The sequence below is a fragment of the Bufo bufo genome, chromosome 3 (genome assembly GCF_905171765.1).
Source record: "Bufo bufo chromosome 3, aBufBuf1.1, whole genome shotgun sequence".
NCBI lineage: Eukaryota > Metazoa > Chordata > Amphibia > Anura > Bufonidae > Bufo > Bufo bufo.
The window spans coordinates 188,595,589-188,613,579 of NC_053391.1; the positions used below are offsets into that span (position 1 = coordinate 188,595,589).

Here is a 17,991-nt window from a genome sequence, read left to right on the forward strand (position 1 = left end):
TTGTGTATTGGTGTGTCTCATGTTGTATGAAGGAGTTTGACATCCACATTTTAGTCCATATTTTTATGTCCTCATAATGGCTGCAGCACCCATACTGTCCACAATCCTACTGAACTTAAATCACCTTAGGGTTCTGTGGTGATCTAAATTCAGTTCTATTGAGAAAGAGCCTTAAGGCCCCCATACACTTTAGTGTATTGTTGTCTGAACCTGCTGAGAATGATGGTTTTGGCCAACAGTCTAATGTGTTTGTGAAGCTCCTGGCTCTCCTTCAACAGATGATGTCAGAGGAGAGAAGTATCGGGCGAAGTGATTATTTTCCCCTGGTCCTTTTGTTCTCCTAGGAGATAAGCTACTGCCAGAGGTGCCTGATCCAAACATGTATGTACAGTATCTCACAAAGTGAGTACACCCCTGACATTTTTGCAATTATTTTATTATATCTTTTCATGGGACAACACAGAACATAAGACACTTTGACACAAGGTAAAGCAGTCAGTGTACAGCTTGTATAACAGTGTAAAGTTGGTGTGCCCTCAAAATAACTCAACACACAGCCATTAATATCTAAACCTCTGGCAACAAAAGTGAGTACACCCCTAAGTGAAAATGGCTAAATTGTGCCCAAAGTGTCAATATTTTGTGTGGCCACCATTATTTTCCAGCACTGCCTTAACTCTCTTGGGTATGGAGTGCACTAGAGCTTCACAAGTTGCCACTGGAATCCTCTTCCACTCCTCCATGACAACATCAAGGAGCTGATGGATGTTAGAGACCTTGCGCTCCTCCGCCTTCCGTTTGAGGATGCCCAACAGATGCTCAATAGGGTTTAGGTCTGGAGACATGCTTGGCCAGTCCAGCACCTTTACCTTCAGTTTGTTAAGCAATGCAGTGGTCGTCTAGGAGGTGTGTTTTGGGTCGTTACCATGTTGGAATACTTTCCTGAGGCCCACTTTCCAAAGGGAGGGGATCATGGTCTTGTTCAGTATGTCACAGTACACGTCGGCACTCACGGTTCCCTCTATGAACTGTAGTTCCCCACACTCATGCAGCCCCAAACCATGACACTCCCACCACCATGCTTGACTGCAGGCAAGACACACTTGTCTTTGTCCTCCCCACCTGGTTGCCACCACACACTCTTGACACCATATGAACCAAATAAGTTTATCTTGCTCTCTTCAGACCACAGGACATGGTTCCGGTACTCCATGTCCATAGTCTGCTTGTCTTCAGCAAACTGTTTGCATGCTTCCTTGTGTATCATCTTTAGAAGAGGCTTCCTTCTGGGACGACAGCCATGCAGACCAATTTGATGTAGTGTGCGGCCCAAGGTCGAAACACTGACAGGCTGATCCCCCCCCTTTAACCTCTGCAGCAATACTGGCAATACTCATACGTCTATTTTGAGAAGACAACCTCTGGATATGATGCTGAGCATGTGCACTCAGCTTCTATGGTTGACCATGGCAAGGCCTGTTCTGAGTGCAACCTGTCTTGTTAAACAGTTGTATGGTCTTGTCCACTGTGCTGCAGCCTCAGTTTCAGGGTGTTGGCAATCTTCTTCTAGCCTAGGCCATCTTTATGTAGAGCAACAATTCATTTTTTTAAATTTTTTTTTAAGATCCTCAGAGAGTTCTTTACCATGTTAAACTTCTGGTGACCAGTATGAGAGAGTGTGAGAGCGATAACACCAAATTTAACACACTTGCTCCCCATTCACACCTGAGACCTTGTAAAACTAACTAGTCACGTGACACCAGGGAGGGAAAATGGCTAATTGGGGGTGTACTCACTTTTGTTGCCAGTGGTTTAGACATTAATGACTGTGAGAGTTATTTTGAGGGCACACCTAATATACAAGGTGCACACTGACTACTTTACATTGTATCAACGTGTTATATCTTCAGTGTTGTCCCATGAAAAGATATAATAAAATATTTACAAAAATGAGAGGGGTGTACTCAATTTCGTGAGACACTGTATATGGGGGGAGTCGGGAGATCTAGCTGTAGGCCGAACTATCGTTCTGCCAACAGCCATTAAATCTCTATAGCCAGCTTTAGGCTCTGTGCACATGGCCATATATTTTGTGTCAAAGATGGTATCAGGTCAATTCAATTAAATATAGAGCATCTGCAAGCATCCCTTTCTCACACGCCAAAAATGGAGAATTAGAATCTTATCTATATAGTTTCCCTCTCTTCACTGACCACTCCTGACATTGGCTTCACAACTCCTTGTGAGAAAGTACCATGAGGCAACAGGTACTTTGAGAATAGCTAATAGGTAGGGAAGGGAAACTGTAGCAGCTCTACAAATCTTTGGAGTGCAAACACATGGAACTGTTGTGTCACCGTCACAATGTGGCCACACAGGCTGCAGTGGTCTCTAATTAAATTAATTAGGCTGTGTGGCCATTAGCAATACAGATCAACTAAATAGTGCGGTCCTAATTAGTTAATTTGAGCCTGCTGTGGCTGCGTTGTGTGGTTGTACTCTTACAGAGCTAACATACACCTACTTTTTTCTACTTAAATGAAAGTACTTAAAACTTTTTGACCCCCTTCAGGATTCTAAAACTACATCAGATTTTCAAAAAAAAAGTTCTAAAAGTAGATAAAGATAACCAAATCAACCAAACATGTCAAAAATATTAGAGTTGGTCATTTTATTTATTGAACAAAATGATCCAATAGCACATGTCTGTGAGTGGTAAAAGTTTGTGAACCTTTGCTCTCAGTATCTGGTGTGACCCTCTTGTGCAGCAATAACGGCAAATGTTTCTGTTAATTGTTGATTAGTCCTGCACATTGGTTTGGAGGAATTTTAGCCCATTCCTCTTTACAAAACAGCTTCAGCTCTGTTATGTTGTTGGGTTTTGATCCCATTAACTGCTCGTTTCAGGTCCCTCTACAATATTTGTATTGAATTAAAGTCAGGACTTTGATTCAAGGGTCATTGTCTTGCTGTATGATTAGCTCACTGACAGATGTCCTGACATTTTCCTTTAGAATTTGGCATTATAACTTAGAATTAATTGTTCCATTTCTGATGGCGAGCTGTCCTGGCCCAGATGCAGCAAAACAGGCCCAAATGATGGTACTACCAGAACTGTGCGTTACAGAAGGGATGAGGTTTTATGCTGGAATGCAGTGTTGCACTTTCTCAAACATAACGCTTCTCATTTACTCCAAAAAGTTCTGTTTTGGGCCTATCCATCTACAAAACATTGCTCCAGTAGCTTTCTGGCTTGTTCAGGTGATCTTTAGCAAACTGCAGACCGGCAGCAGCGTTCTTTTTGGAGAGCATTGAACTCCTTGCAGTCCTGCCATGGACATCATTGTTGTTCAGTGCCCTCCTGATGGTGGACTCATGAACATTAGCTAATGTGAGAAAGGCCTTTAGTTGCTTCGAGGTTACGTTGTGGACTATTACACACCTTGCTCTTGGCTTGACCTTTGTTGGTCAACCCTTCTGGGGAGGGTACTGATGGTCTTCAATTCTCCATTTGTACATAGTCTGTCTGACAGTGGATTAGGGGAGTCCAAACTCTTTAGAGATGATTTTGTAACCTTTTTGAGCATCAACAACTCTTCTTTTGAGGTCATCAGAAAGCTTTTTTGTTTATATTATAATAAACTTCCTCAAATATGTATTATGAAGCTCAGACTTTGAAAGTTTCCGGTTCTTTAAATAGAATAGATCAACCACTCACACCTGATTATCATTCCATTAACTGAAAACACCTGACTAATTCCACCTTCCAATTATCTACTAATCCTAAAGGTTCACATATTTTTACCACTCACAGACATGATATTGGATAATTTTCCTCGCCTCCACTAACAAGCAGGGAGTTGTTGGGAAGAAACGCTTCCTTCCCGGCAATTATATGCTTGATGGTTGCATGTAAATGCAGCATAATTTACAATGCTTATTTGATTTATCCAAACTAAAGACATGGTAACGGGTTGTGACATTTTCTGAGATTTACACATGCCCATTTCAGCACAGTCACCATCTATAAATACAGGTGAAACTCGAAAAATTCGAATATTGTACAAAGTTAATTTATTTCAGTAATGCAACTTAAAAGGGGAAACTAATATATGAGAGAGATTTATTACATAAAAAGCGAGATATTTCAAGCCTTTATTTGTTATAATTTGGATGATTGGGGTTTCAAAAGCTATAAGCCATAAAGTCACAATCTCAGGTACCCTTTGCTCAGGGGGTATGGATTAATTAGCTGACTAGAGTGTGACACTTTGAGCCTAGAATATTGAACCTTTTCTGAAAATTCTAATTTTAAGTCGCATTACTGAAATCAATGAACTTTTTGCACGATATTCTAATCTTTCGAGTTTCACCTGTACATCTAAATGAGGTTCTGTTATTCCCCATTTACATGCTCCAAAAAAATCTATTTGAAATAAGGGTTGCAATGCAGATTTTATAATCCACAGCATGTTCAATATTTCCTCAAATTCTGCACTAGAAATTCACCTATGAGCTTTACTGCAAATGTGCAGAAGAAAACCTACAGATTTTCAGCAACATCATAACCGTAACATAAAGGGACAGAGTTGTAAAAGTTGGAGTAGAATATAGCAATTTTACCTTACGGAGGAGAAAATAGTCACAGAAATGAGATCACAATGGGGAGATTTACTGTCCAATATGTAGACAGTGCAAACTTGCACCAGGATCCAAGTACTTACTAAGGACTCATGCACACAAACGTATGTATTTTGCGGTCTGCAAAAAATACAGATGACCTCCGTGTGCATTCCGTATTTTGCAGAACAGAACAGCTGGCCCCTAATAGAACAGTACCATCCTTGTCCATAATGGGGACAAAGGACATCTTCTATTTTTTTTGTGGACCCATTGAAGTGAATGGTTCCAGGAAAAAAAAAAAAAGTTTGTGTGCATGAACCCTAAGACACACATATCGGAAGTGTTGATTATGCCTTCAAGACCACCTTTGTGCATATACCACATTAAAAAGGACAGCTGTCAGTAGATCTGTACCTATAAAACTGGATGACCTGTTACATGTGCACTTAGCAGCTGAAGGCATCTGTGTTGGTCCCATGTTCATATGTGTCCACATTGCTGAGAATACTGTTTTAATATATGCAAATGAGCCTCAGTTGCAGAGACAGTGGAGCCTCTAGGTGTAACAACAACGCCCCCGTTGCTCCTAGAGACTCATTTGCATATATTAAAACTTCATTTATCTCAGCAATGCAGGCACATATGAACATGGGACCAACACAGATGTCTTCAGCTGCCAAGTGCACACACAACAGGTCAGCCAGTTTCATAGGTACAAATCTGCTGACAGATGCCCTTTAGGTGTATCGAAATCACAGATGATAGTCTTCTCAGGACCATATCTATTAGGCAGAGTTCACACGAACGTGTGTGACCTGTGCCCGTGCCGCAATGCACGATCGCCGACCGTAGGTCAGCCGCATCGGATCGCGGACCCATTCACTTTAATGGGTCCGCTATCCGGCCGTTCCGCAAAAAGATAGAACATGTCCTATCTTTTTGTGGAACGGAAGTACGGGACGTAACCCCACGGAAGCACTCCGTAGTGCTTCCGAGGGGTCCCGTTCCGTGCGGCCATTCCGGACCCATTGAAGTGAATGGTCCGCATCAGTGATGCGGAATGCACACGGAACTGTGGCCGTGTATTGCGGCCCACAAAACGGCCACGGATCACACACGTTCGTGTGAACTTAGCCTTAGCTGGATGTGTTTGTTATGTTAGTCCATTGAATTCAATGTATGCTGTGCAGTTTTACTTTTTGGCTTCAATGACAAACATGGATGTGTCAGCAACAACTGATCATCGGGGGAGGTCCAGAAACCTGGTGTCCACCTCACAGTTGGAGGAGCTGCAGTACTAATTGTAGATTTTTATTTTTTAGGTGCAATATTTCTTCAAGATTCTCGACAGCTGAAGTGCCACCAAAAGAAAGACAGAAGCAGGAATTGGGTTATTTACTTTATTGTCTGATGTTTTGACGGAAAGAGCACTGTACTCCTTGCAAATATTACATATGTTCCAACAAATGTGCGCACAGTAGACATGTAATACATCCTATGGGATACTGCATTGCATTTTTTTTTAAACTTCTTTAAAATAAATCTTTATTTTTCAACACGTGACTTTGGTTTATTATTTCATACATTACTTTTTCTTGAAGAAAAATAAAAATTGTACAACTGCATAAATATAAAATTCTTCCACCATGAAAATGGTTAAAACATTTGTAAAGAAACAGCACCAAAATGTGATGCTTCCTGAAAAAAAACTAAAAATAAAATATATATATAATGCAAAACAATTAGCCCTATTCCTGGCAAAATTGACAGTCAGACCCAGGCTTCAACACACCTTCATAACATACATAAGAAATAAGGGGGAGGGCTTCATACAAAAAAAAAAAAAAAAAAAAAGCATTAAATACAAAGCAAATCACAACCCATCACCTGTTGTGTAAAGTGAAGCTAAAGAGAAATTTTTTTAAATAAAAACCCCCATCCCCCTCTTACAAAGAAATCTAAATCAATGACACATGAAAGGCTTTATGGAGTGCTATGAAATATTCTCAATGGTTGGCCATCCCACTACCATGCCAGTTTTATTCCCAATACAGAGTATTTACACCTTGGACTAAAAGCTTGCTCACAAAAAAAACTAAACAAAAAAAAACAAAAAAACACATGGCTTGGCGGAAAGTGTAGCGTCTGCACATCTGCTACTGTATAATACACACAAATAAGATAAAATACACAATGTAGCAACATTCTGGGGCCAAAAACATTGCTCACTACATTTTGATTATGGAATCATATTTTACAGCATAACGGGCATCTCCCAAGGTTCAAGTCATTTATTAGTTTCTCTCATTTACAGTAAAATAAATACTTGTTGCTATTGCTACACCTTGATTTTACATTCTAACCCTAGTAAATGCAGAAAGCTAGTGTAAAGCATATATATTTAGTGAAGGTCCCATACATGACAGTTTGTTCAAGACTAAAAGTTTTTTTTCTTTTTAAATTTTAGATTATGGTATTACAGTCAGCGCCTACGATCAGCTTTTTTTAATTTCAACCTTTATATCGAAGCGTCCCTGAAAACGGTCTTTCTCGCTCAGCTTTAGGTTCGCGCCGTATGCCCTGCACTCGATACGAACTTCCGTGTCCATGGTAATGTTTATCAATTGCACAGCAATAAGGGGTTGTAGATACTTGGGTTGTAGCAGCTTTCCATAGTAAGGATAGTAGTTCAAGGGGAATCCAGGGTATCCGCCCATGCCGTAATACTGAATGTCAAAAATGTGGTCTGTATCCTCGGGTCTCTGTAAATAAAGTTGCATCATCACATTGAATGAAATTGCCGCATTGTATCACCCATCCTAGTGGCGATTCTGATGTATAAAAAGGAGGCCATTTCTCTTCCCATTTGCACAAAAAAAAAAAAACTGCCATCATCTTGCAACCTGTGTTTTTTTTGTTTTTAAACACTGCTCCTGCCACTTTTTAAAAGAGGGTGTGGTTAGCAATGTTAATTTATGAAGATTTTTATTTATTTTTTTAAAGAAAACCTGTCACCGGGATTGTGTATAGAGCTGAGGACATGGGTTGCTAGATGGCCGCTAGCATATCCGCAATATCTAAAATGGCAGATTTGCATTTTTTTGGGGTTGCTTCTAGATTACAGGCTATAGCCACTAGAGAGGGGTCCTTGATCCAGGGAGTTATTCTGATTGCCTGATTGGAGTCGGGAAGGATTTTTTTTCAACCTTAAGTGGGGAAAATCGGCTTCTACCCCAGTTTTTTTTTTGCCTTCCTCTGGATCAACATGCAGGATGACAGGCCGAACTGGATGGACAGATGTCTTTTTTCAGCCTTATATACTATGTTACTATATTACTTCTTCTCTCACAATAAATTAGATTTAAAAAAAAACAAAAAACACATTTATAAAAATGATCAAGAGCTGGGAGTAAAAAATAAATAAAAGGGAAAACTACTGTTTTGAAAGGGTTAATAATACAAGTGTTCTGCATGTGTGACCAACAATCCGTTCGCTTCTATGCGACTGCAAGATATAGCCAAGTGCTGAACTCTGTAGTCCCATAGAGGCGAGTTGAGAACACACATGCTCAGCACTACTCCAGTCACACAGGGCGGGGGGGGGGGGGGGGGGGGGGGGTTCAGAGACCCCATTGTTCTGATCAGTGGGGATCCCAATAATTATGCATTTATCTCCTAGGCTGTGGATAGGTAATAAATGTTAAAGGGGTTTTCTACTCATCAGTATCTGATCGGTGGGGGTCCGACACTGAGGACCCCCGCCGATCAGCTGTTTGCTAGCTTTTCCTAGACCAGTGACATCACGTTCATTGGTCACGTGGCTGCCTAGGAGCAGCTAAGCCCCATTCAAGTGAATAGGGCCGAGTGCAACACCAAGCAGAGTCACTATACAACGTACGGCGCTCTGCTTGGTAAGCTGCGAGAAGGCAGTGGCACTCATAGGAGCACAGGTGCTTCCTCAAAGCAGCTGATCGGTGGGGGTTGCAGGTATTGTATCAGATACTGATGACCTATCCAGAGGATGGAGAATCAGTTTAAAAAAAATAAAATCCTGGCAAACCCTTTAATCCAAACCTTTGTACCATGCTAAACCTTACAGGAGTAAACTGTCACTGCTTTTACACCCTAATGCCACAAGTTTACATCTGACCAGGGCAACATCTGCCTGTAGACTGTTCACCCAGTGTCAGTCTGAATACTTTCAGTCCATGTTTTGCTATACAGATGATAACTATCTGCATGTATTAGTATACTAGGGAAATGTCAGCGGATCTTACCCTTCCTGTACAGTAGAGAGGAATGATGTGTTCAGTCAGATTGGCAACGGCAACAGGAACATCTACATTTGTAGGCTGTGACAACAAAATGAAAGTTTTGGTAAATTTTTGCCAGTGTCACATTCTTAAAAGTAAAGGTTTCTACAGTACACTGGCCTAACCTGTAGGACTCTTACCTTTGGTTTAAATCCTACGATCCTGTTAAGTTTCACAATCAGACAGGGCTTGCCTTCGCTAAAGCCAAAGGTTGTATCATTCAAACCAGAGCATTTTCCAAGCCATTCCCTCTTAAATTGACAGGATCTCTTTTCGCCATTATCTGGACTGATTGACCCACGGTCAATGTAGCCTTTAGGTTTATCTGAAATGTGTGAAACTAGATTAGAAAAGTGTTTGAACTAGAGCTACAGACATTATCTCGCTTAGTTTTAACTGCTCGCACTGAATGGCCTGAGATAATTCATGCAAGAATACATACTTAACGTGGTTATTCATACGAGATGGAAGCTGGAGGACCCTTTGTTCCTGTGCGGGATAAGCTACCAACAGTGGCCATTTGTCCTTCTCCCCATTAAGAACATATGCACATCTGGCCAAACTAATCATACATGTACGTAGGGGAGTCTGCGGAATAAGCTGTTGGCTAGGTAAGGTGTGTGACCACCTTACGTAGCAGATATGACAGCTTAAAGGGGTAGTCCCACCTGGAACATTTCTGCCACATCAATAGGATACACCAAAGTGTTAGGTATGAGTTAACCTCTGGGACCCACTAATAGCTCTATAACAGGGCCCCAAAGTGAATGGACAGCACATTGTGTATGCTCGGGGTCCTCTGCATTCAGCACTAGGGGGCTTTCAAAAAAATAGCTGAACCAGCAGTCAGCTATTTTCAGAAGAGCTATAGCAATGAATGTCAGGGGCCTGTGTATGTGCAGCTTGCTTTCCACTCATTCCTGGACCCCGATCTGGAAATAATAGTGGGTCCCAGAAGTGGAACCCGCACCCAACTAACATTTCTGGCATATCCTATCGATATGCCATAAGTAACCCAAACAGGAATGCCCCTTTAACATTCCAAACCATCTTGCTTTTCTTGGAATTATTAAAAGCCCGAATGCCTCCAGCTACCTCTATCTAAGCTGATGACGGGTGATGTAGACGATAGGCTGGCTGCAATAGTTTAAGATCATACAATTGATTCTATAACTGGAATCAGAGTTCTTAATACTCACCACCGCAGTCTTCAAAAACCGCCAAGTCTCCTTGTTGGCTGGAGTTATACTGATTTAATAATTTAGCAATGCTAGCCACATAGTCTTCATAAGAAGATGGTTCGTTCAGGTTAAAGGAGAGTTCTGCCTTCACAGCTCTGGGTACTTGGCTCAATCCTGGAATATCAAAGAAACTATTCAGACCATACTACAATGTTGTATAGACATCCCTAATCCAAATTACACTGCAGAACGTGCTAGAATACCCTTCGTGGTCACTTGAACAAGTACACCTTCGAAAACCTGATAGGACACAGTTCCTCAAGGCCTTCACCGGATCTCTGTTTTCTTTACGCCTATGACGCGTTTATCTTTGTCACACAAGTATGTAACACTACATTGACATAATGGGAACACAAAACCTGTATTCACCAAACTCGGTAACATTTTACAATCTCCAGCTGGTTAGATTTGGTGAGCCAACTCTCTCCGAACTGACAGGGCCCCTCATGCCGTCTTTAGATCAATTTTCTTCCTTATTGTAGAGCTCTACGGTGTGATGGTTTGCACTCTTCTTGTATTACGTTACATGCCTGGCTGATTAGATGGTTGCATCAGGTACATTATATACATGTACTAGGGGTGCACCGAAATTCCGGCGGCCTAATCCATTTCGGCCGATATTGGTACATATCGGCAGAAAATATGGGATTTGTCACCCGCGCCGGGCGGTTTACTTTAAGTCACTGCATCTTTATTTTACCTTACAATCGTGACGCTCCAGTAACAACTCTGCAGGCAGAGCGGAGGGCGGCGTAACGTCACTCACGTGACGCGCCTGCTCCGCCTCCTTCATTCATAAAGTGGGCAGAGCAGGTGCGTCACGTGAGTAAGTGACGTTACGCCGCCCTCCGCTCCGCCTGCAGAGTTGTTACTGGAGCGTCACGATTGTAAGGTAAAATAAAGATGCAGTGAGTGATTAGTCTGCTGTGAGCAGCAGGGCCGGGGCTGTTATGGGTAGGGGGATCGGTCTATGGCACTGCTATGGGGAGGGGGGGGGATCTGTGCACTGTTATGGGGAAAGGGATCTGTGCACTGTTATGCCCATAACAGTGCACATATCCCCCCCTCCATAACAGCGCCACCCACAGATGAATTTCATTCATGAAAAATAATTATTAATAAAATCATTAAAAAAAAAGTATTTTAAAAGTATTTGGGCAAAAAGGCAGTTTTGGTTTTTGGTCAAGGGCATCCTGAATTTTCGGTTTCGGACCAGAATTTTCATTTCGGTGCACCCCTAACATGTACCCGTGAACAACCCTCCTCTTTTCTTGTAGGTCTCAAGAAACTAATCAAAGATCCTCTGAACAGTTGTAAGGCATCCTTGTTGGCAGTATATATTATGCGTTTGTGCCAATGTCCCCAAGCAAATTCCTACTGAACAAAAGGCTAATACAGACCATAAGGCCACATGCACACGACCAAGTACAGTTTGAGGAACATGGGACGTATCATATCAATAATACAGTCGGTTCAGGTCAGAGGAGCCACCATCAGTCTGGAAGAAGTGGCTGACAGGCACATATGGCCTAAGGCCTCTTGCAAACGACTATGGCTTTTTCAGTATTTTGCGGTCCACAAAAACCGGATCCGCAAAAAAAATAAAAATATAAATAAAAATAGATGACGTCCATGTGAATGTTTTTTTGCGGAACCCTGATAGAACAGTACTATCCTTATCCGTTATGCGGACAACAATAGGACATGTTCTATCTTTGAACAGAACAGAAATATGGAAGGCATACAGAGTACATTCAGGGGTTTTTTGTGGATCCATTGAAATGGTTCCGTATACGGTACGAAAATAAAAAATAATTTGTGTGCAAGAGGCCTAATGTTGTCGTTCCGACAGCGTGTCTCCTCCTGTACAGAATATCAGAACCTCAAGCACCACCTGGTTTTGCTGGCTTTGTTTCAGCTTGTGCCCTTGGCACCTTACGCGCCTCCATAATTTATTTACATTACTACAGGGAAGCAGGAACAGCTGAACAGAAAGGGTGTAGGTCCCCAAAAATCTAGAAATATAAGCAAACTGTAGCTGGACAAGGAAGCTACCCCCCACAAGTTGCAGCTCAATCAACAAAAGTCTTCTATTGGTGTCTGAGCCCAAACTGGTGACCTGACAAAAAGCACCAGATCTGGCTGAAGTTGTCCACCAGGTTCACTTTTGCTGAATCAGATAAACCTGCAGCTCAGTAATATAGCATCCAGCCATCATATGATCACTCTATATGAGCAGAAGCGATCTACTGAGAGAAGAGCAAAGCCATAAATATTATTTCTTACCAATCTCCTGCAAATTTGCTTGCGCAATACAGGCAAGGAAGCAGCCTATAGTCTGCCTAAACCTCAGACACAGGCTGTTTAAGAACAATCTATGTCAGCAGAAGGTCATAGGGAATTCCCAACAACCATCCATGGATGAGATGCATCGTAGGGCAAGTTCACATCACCGTTTAGCTTTCCGTTCTTCTGATCCATCAGAACAGAAAAAGAAAAACTCCAAAAAAAAACTGATCCTTTATTTTGACCATCAGTTAGATTCAGTTTCCACTTAAAAAAAAAAAAAAAATACAGATCAGTTTTCTTGAGCATCAGTTATGATCAGTTTAGGTCAGTTCCATCAGAGATCAATTAGGCTAGCTTCACATCTGTGCATTTCATTCTGGCGGGCTGTTCCATCTGCTGGAATGAACCGGCTCAGGCGCTGCCGGATGTCAACGGACTGTCTGCTGGCCCCATTAAAGGTCTGGCAGACAAGCGGAGAACCCGTCTGCAGTTTGTGTCCGGACTATCCTCTGCTTGCCTACCGGAACACGTCTAGCGCAGATGTGAAGGTAGCCTTATTTTTGACAAGAGGAAGAAGGCCTGAAACTGACGCAAGCTGATCATAACTGATGCTCCAAATAAGGGCTCATTCCCACGACCATATGGGCCTCGTGCCCGTGTTGTGGACCGCAAATAGCGGGTCCACGATACACTGGCACCAGCCGTGTGAACTCCGGGCTGCAGATGCGGGTCCATTGACTTGAATGGGTCCACGATTGCAAAACAAATACAGCAAAAGATAGGACATTTCCTATATTTTGTGGAGCAGAGACATGGATCAGAAGCACTTCCATGGACCTCTCTATTGCAGTGCGGGGGACACAAACCCAAGGGGATATGTCCTATCTTTTGCAGATCGCGGACCCATTCAAGTCGATGGGTCCGCACCGCAATACCGGATTTACACGGCCAGTGCATTGTGGTCCGCAACACAGGCACAGCGACTAGTCAGTCTCACAATAGTCCTATCGTTTGGTATGGCAGCTCTATGAGATCCTTGTAGTACAAGCTGAATGAATGCTCCACTCAAAAAGATGCCGGGGGTGGGTCCTCCTTTTGTAAGCACTGGGGATCCCAGCTCAGATACCCACCAATGCCAGGTTGTTAAAATCCATAGGACTACATTTAAGCCCTAATCTATAAATCTCCAGATAAAGTAAATGGATGGATGAGGGATTTGCCATGTAGAGGCTTTTTCTCTAGGGACATTTAATACTAATCTTAGTCTAGTTGCCCATTTTTCGGAGGGATCTATAAAGTGTAGACGATTTAACGGATATTAGAGGAGCTCAGTTTGGCACAGGCCGCATTTAAAGTGAACACAGATGAAAAAGACAAAAAAGAAAAAAAAAAAAACAAAAAAAAAAAAACCCAAGCATGAATCATTAACCACGACAAAAAGTCAAGGTCATGTCTACAGGGGAAGTAGCCGTGATCACTCCTCCTATGTAACACAGGCGTCAGCATGGTGTGCAGAAAAAAGCAGAAATGCACTTCCCTTTTTGGGTATGGAGGCCGCACGTTGTGCAGCGTGTTCACTTTAGATAAGGCAAGTAACTGCTTACACAGTGTTTCCAGGCAATTCACCATATTCCTGTCACCATGAGACCCCAGATCTGACAATGGCTGCAGCCATAGACACTACAAGGTCGGGGGAAACGCATGTCATCGGGCCCGGCTGCTGAATTATTTAGTATTTGCATATGTGATGCTGCCTATTGTGAGAAGGGACAGTCGCCTCCGCTGTCACAAGGAAGGGAATCCTAAACCTATTCCCCATACATAAAACTGAAGCCTCTCCATTTCATCGTATGGATAGAAATCATAGGAAAATACGGCATGCATAGCTGCTGTAGGACTACAAGTCTCAGCATAGGTTGTGCTACACACGACCGTTCTTTCAGATCCCTTCTAAATTGCTGTGAAGCCTCATTCACACATCCGTGTCCTAAAGCCGTGAGCAGATGGTCAGTGATGCATTCGTGTTGGGTCAATGTGTCCGTTTTTCAGGGACACTGAACAGCTAAAAAATAATTTTCAAAGCATCTCTTCTTAAATGATCCGTGAAAGACAGAGGGCATCCGTGGTTTTCACGGACCCATAGACTATAATGGGAGGGAGGGATCTGTGAACACGGACAAAATAGAGCATGCATCCGTGCTAAAAACACGGACCGTGCTAAAATACCGATGTGTGAATACACACATTAAAATGAACGGGGACGCGTGCTGTCCGTGGAGAACACCGACGTGTGAACGAGGCTGGAGAATTAGCTGGCTGTATAATGGAGATGAGACTGTAACTCAATATCCCTGCCTAATCCCATTAGCGATTAACAGAAACTGCTATTATTTACAGCCGGATAACATTTCAGTCTAACTTAATGATAATGCTGCAAATGATATAAATCGCACTGGGGGTGTATATGGCGCTGCGGTTCCCAGCACGCCTCCGACTCTTCATAAAAGGTTGCTGGAAACATTTTTTGCATTTTGAAAGAACATATCCTCAGATGTAGCAGAGCTGGATTATTTAACATCATAACTGATCGAGTTCAGAAAGGTCTCATGTAAAACCACATCTACACAACCTGACAGACTCAGCTCTGCTCAATATGTGACTGTAGATGCAGCCTCCAGCACTGAACCTGTAGTACTGGTGCATTTATAGGAGGAATAAAAAAGGGGGGGGGGGGGGGGGGGTAGGACAAAAAAAAAAATGCCTTTGTCTTTACAGAACACATTACCTGGGGGGGCGACGCGATCCTGATACTTTGGTTCATATACACTGAGGGTCAACAGAAGCACTTGGATGGTCCCAATAAATATACCAGCTAGACAGCCGTAGAAAACCAGATAGAAGAGGAGGATTTTAACTGAAAAACAAACAGTGAAAACAATTATAAATATAAAAAATTAAAATAAATCCTATGTTAATATCCAAAACAAAAATAAAGGGGACATAGAAGTGGTCAACACAATGGCCCAGATCAGATCGCCTTCCTGTTATCCAGGTCCATTTGTGACCCCAAGTGGATCTGGCACTTGAGAGGCGGCCGGCCTCAGCTCTGGTAATTAAAAGCTCAGTGTGCAGCCAGAAGCCGGGATCCAGTGGGGCCTAGCCACGTTCTGCTTGTGCGTCAGGAAGAGGCACCTTCATAGTTAACAGCCGTTTCCAGGCAGCATTGAGCAAGTGTCGGTGACGTCAGGGAGATTTAGACATTTTTTCCACAGCTCAGCCATAGGAGAGAAAAAAAAAAAAAAAAAAAAAAAACAAAAAAAAAAAAACACATTGCTGCTATGCAAACACACTGCGGCGGGCGTCAGGCTCCGCGACTACACGCTTTGTCTATGTAAACATATAGCACACAGACATCCAATACAACAACTCTAAATCATGTTCCTCACATGCCACACCAGGACCTAGCGCTGCCAGTCTATAGCCTCACCAATACAATCCTAGTAGAGCCCGTTACCCAGCTTTCCTAGAGGCCTCAGATGCTCCAGGCGCCAACGTTCAGGAAAGCTGGATGAGGACGCCTGGAGGCATTGTAATGGCGGCCGTGTTTGTTGACACCCTGACAGCTGAGACGTTCAAGAAGCCAAACTAATCCTACGTTATGCGAATACACCAGCAATGTCACCGCCTATAGGCAGAGGCCATCAATCAGTGTGACATGTATGCCACCACAGTCTGCCCGGAGACACCCCGGTTCGCTCCTTCCAAGAAGTCCTTGAGTCGTCCTCTTCTGCTGGGGTGGCACATTGCTAGTCAGCTGGGTGACAGCCAACATATACTCAGCTTTTCTAGGGTCATGTACCAATCACCCAATTACCAGGAAGACCTGCTATTCAGGAGTGTGGGTGACCGCCCCTACAGGAGCCGTAGTGATGGGCACCCAGCTTTCCCAGTAAGATACATTTGAGAAAGAAGAGGACGACTGAAGGACCTGTGGTGGTCTTTTAGTCCCTGCCGCATCCATCACGTGACTAGTCATCCATTGTCACCCTGTGCTTTATAACAAGACATCTTTTGTAACATGTAACAATATAATAAATAAATCATCTGCGATATAAACATCTCATCTGCGATATAAACATCAACATAATATTCCCAAAGATGCCAACGGTCGCCATCCTGCTGGCATGTTAATCCAGTCCTCCAAGGTGGCGACGCCTTTCACCAAGACCAGTCCCGGGCAATCAATAGGCAGCAGAGGCTCCAAGAAATGGCTGCTCTATTAGAAGGCCTAACTCGGGTCCTGGGAAGGTCGTCTCCTAGCAACCGGCGGAAACCTGTTTACTCCGGACCCTTCTTCTCCCTTCCCTCCTGTGTCTCTAGAGATGCCCAGTCTCCATATACCAATGGGCATCCCCTGCGCCGCCAACCTGTCACCTTGACTAACCTTGAGCACTGATGCAGAATTAACCCCTTCCTGAGAGATGCAGCAGCACCCCACAGAGGTTCAATAGCTGGTGTCCTTCCACTCATCCCTTCCCCTCCCCCTCTACTATCTGCCTTCTGCGTATTTTCCATTGCAAGGCAACAACTGCAATGAGCCCCCCCCCCTGGTGCTGGTGTAGTGGGTGACGATGACACAGGGCTTCCCCTCCCTCCCTCTCCTCTTATAGATTGGCTCCATCGCTGTCCTTCAAAATGACCTTTTCCCCCAAAAAACCCCCAGAACAAGTGGCACAAGGATGTGATGGCAGAGAAGAGGAGGACACAGGGACAGCATTACCCGGCGGCCATGATGGCACCCTCCAGCCTTAGGGGCGCCTAACCTTGCCGCATACCCGGGGGGCACCACCGCAGGGATACTTACACCAGCTGCTGCCCGTCCTGCCTATGAACTCCTTCTTCTCGGGGTCCCAGAGAAATTTCTTCCAGCTGCCATCGTTCTCCTTCTTCTTATCTCTGGCCATGGCTTCTTCTTCTTGCGGTGGTCTCTAGCTTAGATACACTCCCGATGCTGGAGACGACAGGAAAAGGTTGTGCTGCTCCCGGGTTCAGTTTAAGGCTTGCGCGGTGGCACGGCTGGCACTGGGGAGGGTAAGGCAGCAATGAAGGGGGGGAGTTTCAATGACAATGGCTGCCGGTGAGAGCACGGGAGGAACTTGGACCCGGCGAGGTCTTGTGTTCTCCACACCTCCTGTTATATCTACCTTCCTGTGTGGGGGGGCGGGCTCTGCTCTAGTCGCGACCAATGCCATTGGAAGGGGGTAGGGGGAGGGGAGGCGCTGTGCAGCCGCAGAGCCGAGTACACGGCGGTGGCGCCGAGCGAGGCCCCGCCCCTCCCCGTGAGGAGAGAGAAAGGGGGGGGGGGGGAAGAGGGAGAGACCCCCCCCCCCCCCCTCTACACTACACCGGCAGACAATAGGTTAATAACGTGAGGTGTTGATGATGGAGGACACCACAGGGCTGAGAACCCCGGGGGGCAACGGGTTAATAGGCCGCTAGTGATGGCGGGCTCCCCTGGCATGGCG

General features: G+C 43.9%; 2 protein-coding genes across 2 annotated transcripts in view; one reads left to right on the top strand and one right to left on the bottom strand.

Annotated features, from left to right (window-relative positions):
- NME7 (NME/NM23 family member 7) overlaps window positions 1–6,537 on the top strand; it is a 238,446-nt gene extending 231,909 nt beyond the window's left edge. The window contains exon 12 of the mRNA XM_040423843.1: window positions 5,946–6,537. Within this exon, the coding sequence (XP_040279777.1) occupies window positions 5,946–5,978 (33 nt within the window). The 3' untranslated portion in view covers window positions 5,979–6,537. The remainder of the gene's footprint in view (window positions 1–5,945) is intronic.
- A 76-nt stretch (window positions 6,538–6,613) lies between these two features.
- ATP1B1 (ATPase Na+/K+ transporting subunit beta 1) lies at window positions 6,614–17,654 on the bottom strand. Its single transcript, XM_040423844.1, has 6 exons — window positions 17,331–17,654; window positions 15,252–15,380; window positions 10,136–10,291; window positions 9,077–9,261; window positions 8,901–8,975; window positions 6,614–7,385 (listed from the first exon to the last, which is right to left on the bottom strand). The coding sequence occupies exons 1-6, from the start codon at window positions 17,428–17,430 to the stop codon at window positions 7,119–7,121; spliced, it is 912 nt and encodes a 303-aa protein (XP_040279778.1). The 5' UTR covers window positions 17,431–17,654; the 3' UTR covers window positions 6,614–7,118.
- Between the last annotated feature and the right edge of the window lie 337 nt (window positions 17,655–17,991).

Bases quoted from the DNA above. Each gene is read 5' to 3' on its own strand.
- ATP1B1 (XM_040423844.1), bottom strand. From the start codon at position 17,430: ATGGCCAGAGATAAGAAGAAGGAGAACGATGGCAGCTGGAAGAAATTT. The intron at 10,292-15,251 runs GTAATGTGTTCT...TTGATATTCCAG, and splicing joins GGATCGCGTCGCCCCCCCAG to GATTGAGCCAAGTACCCAGA. The intron at 9,262-10,135 runs GTGAGTATTAAG...CACACATTTCAG, and splicing joins GGTTTTTGAAGACTGCGGTG to ATAAACCTAAAGGCTACATT.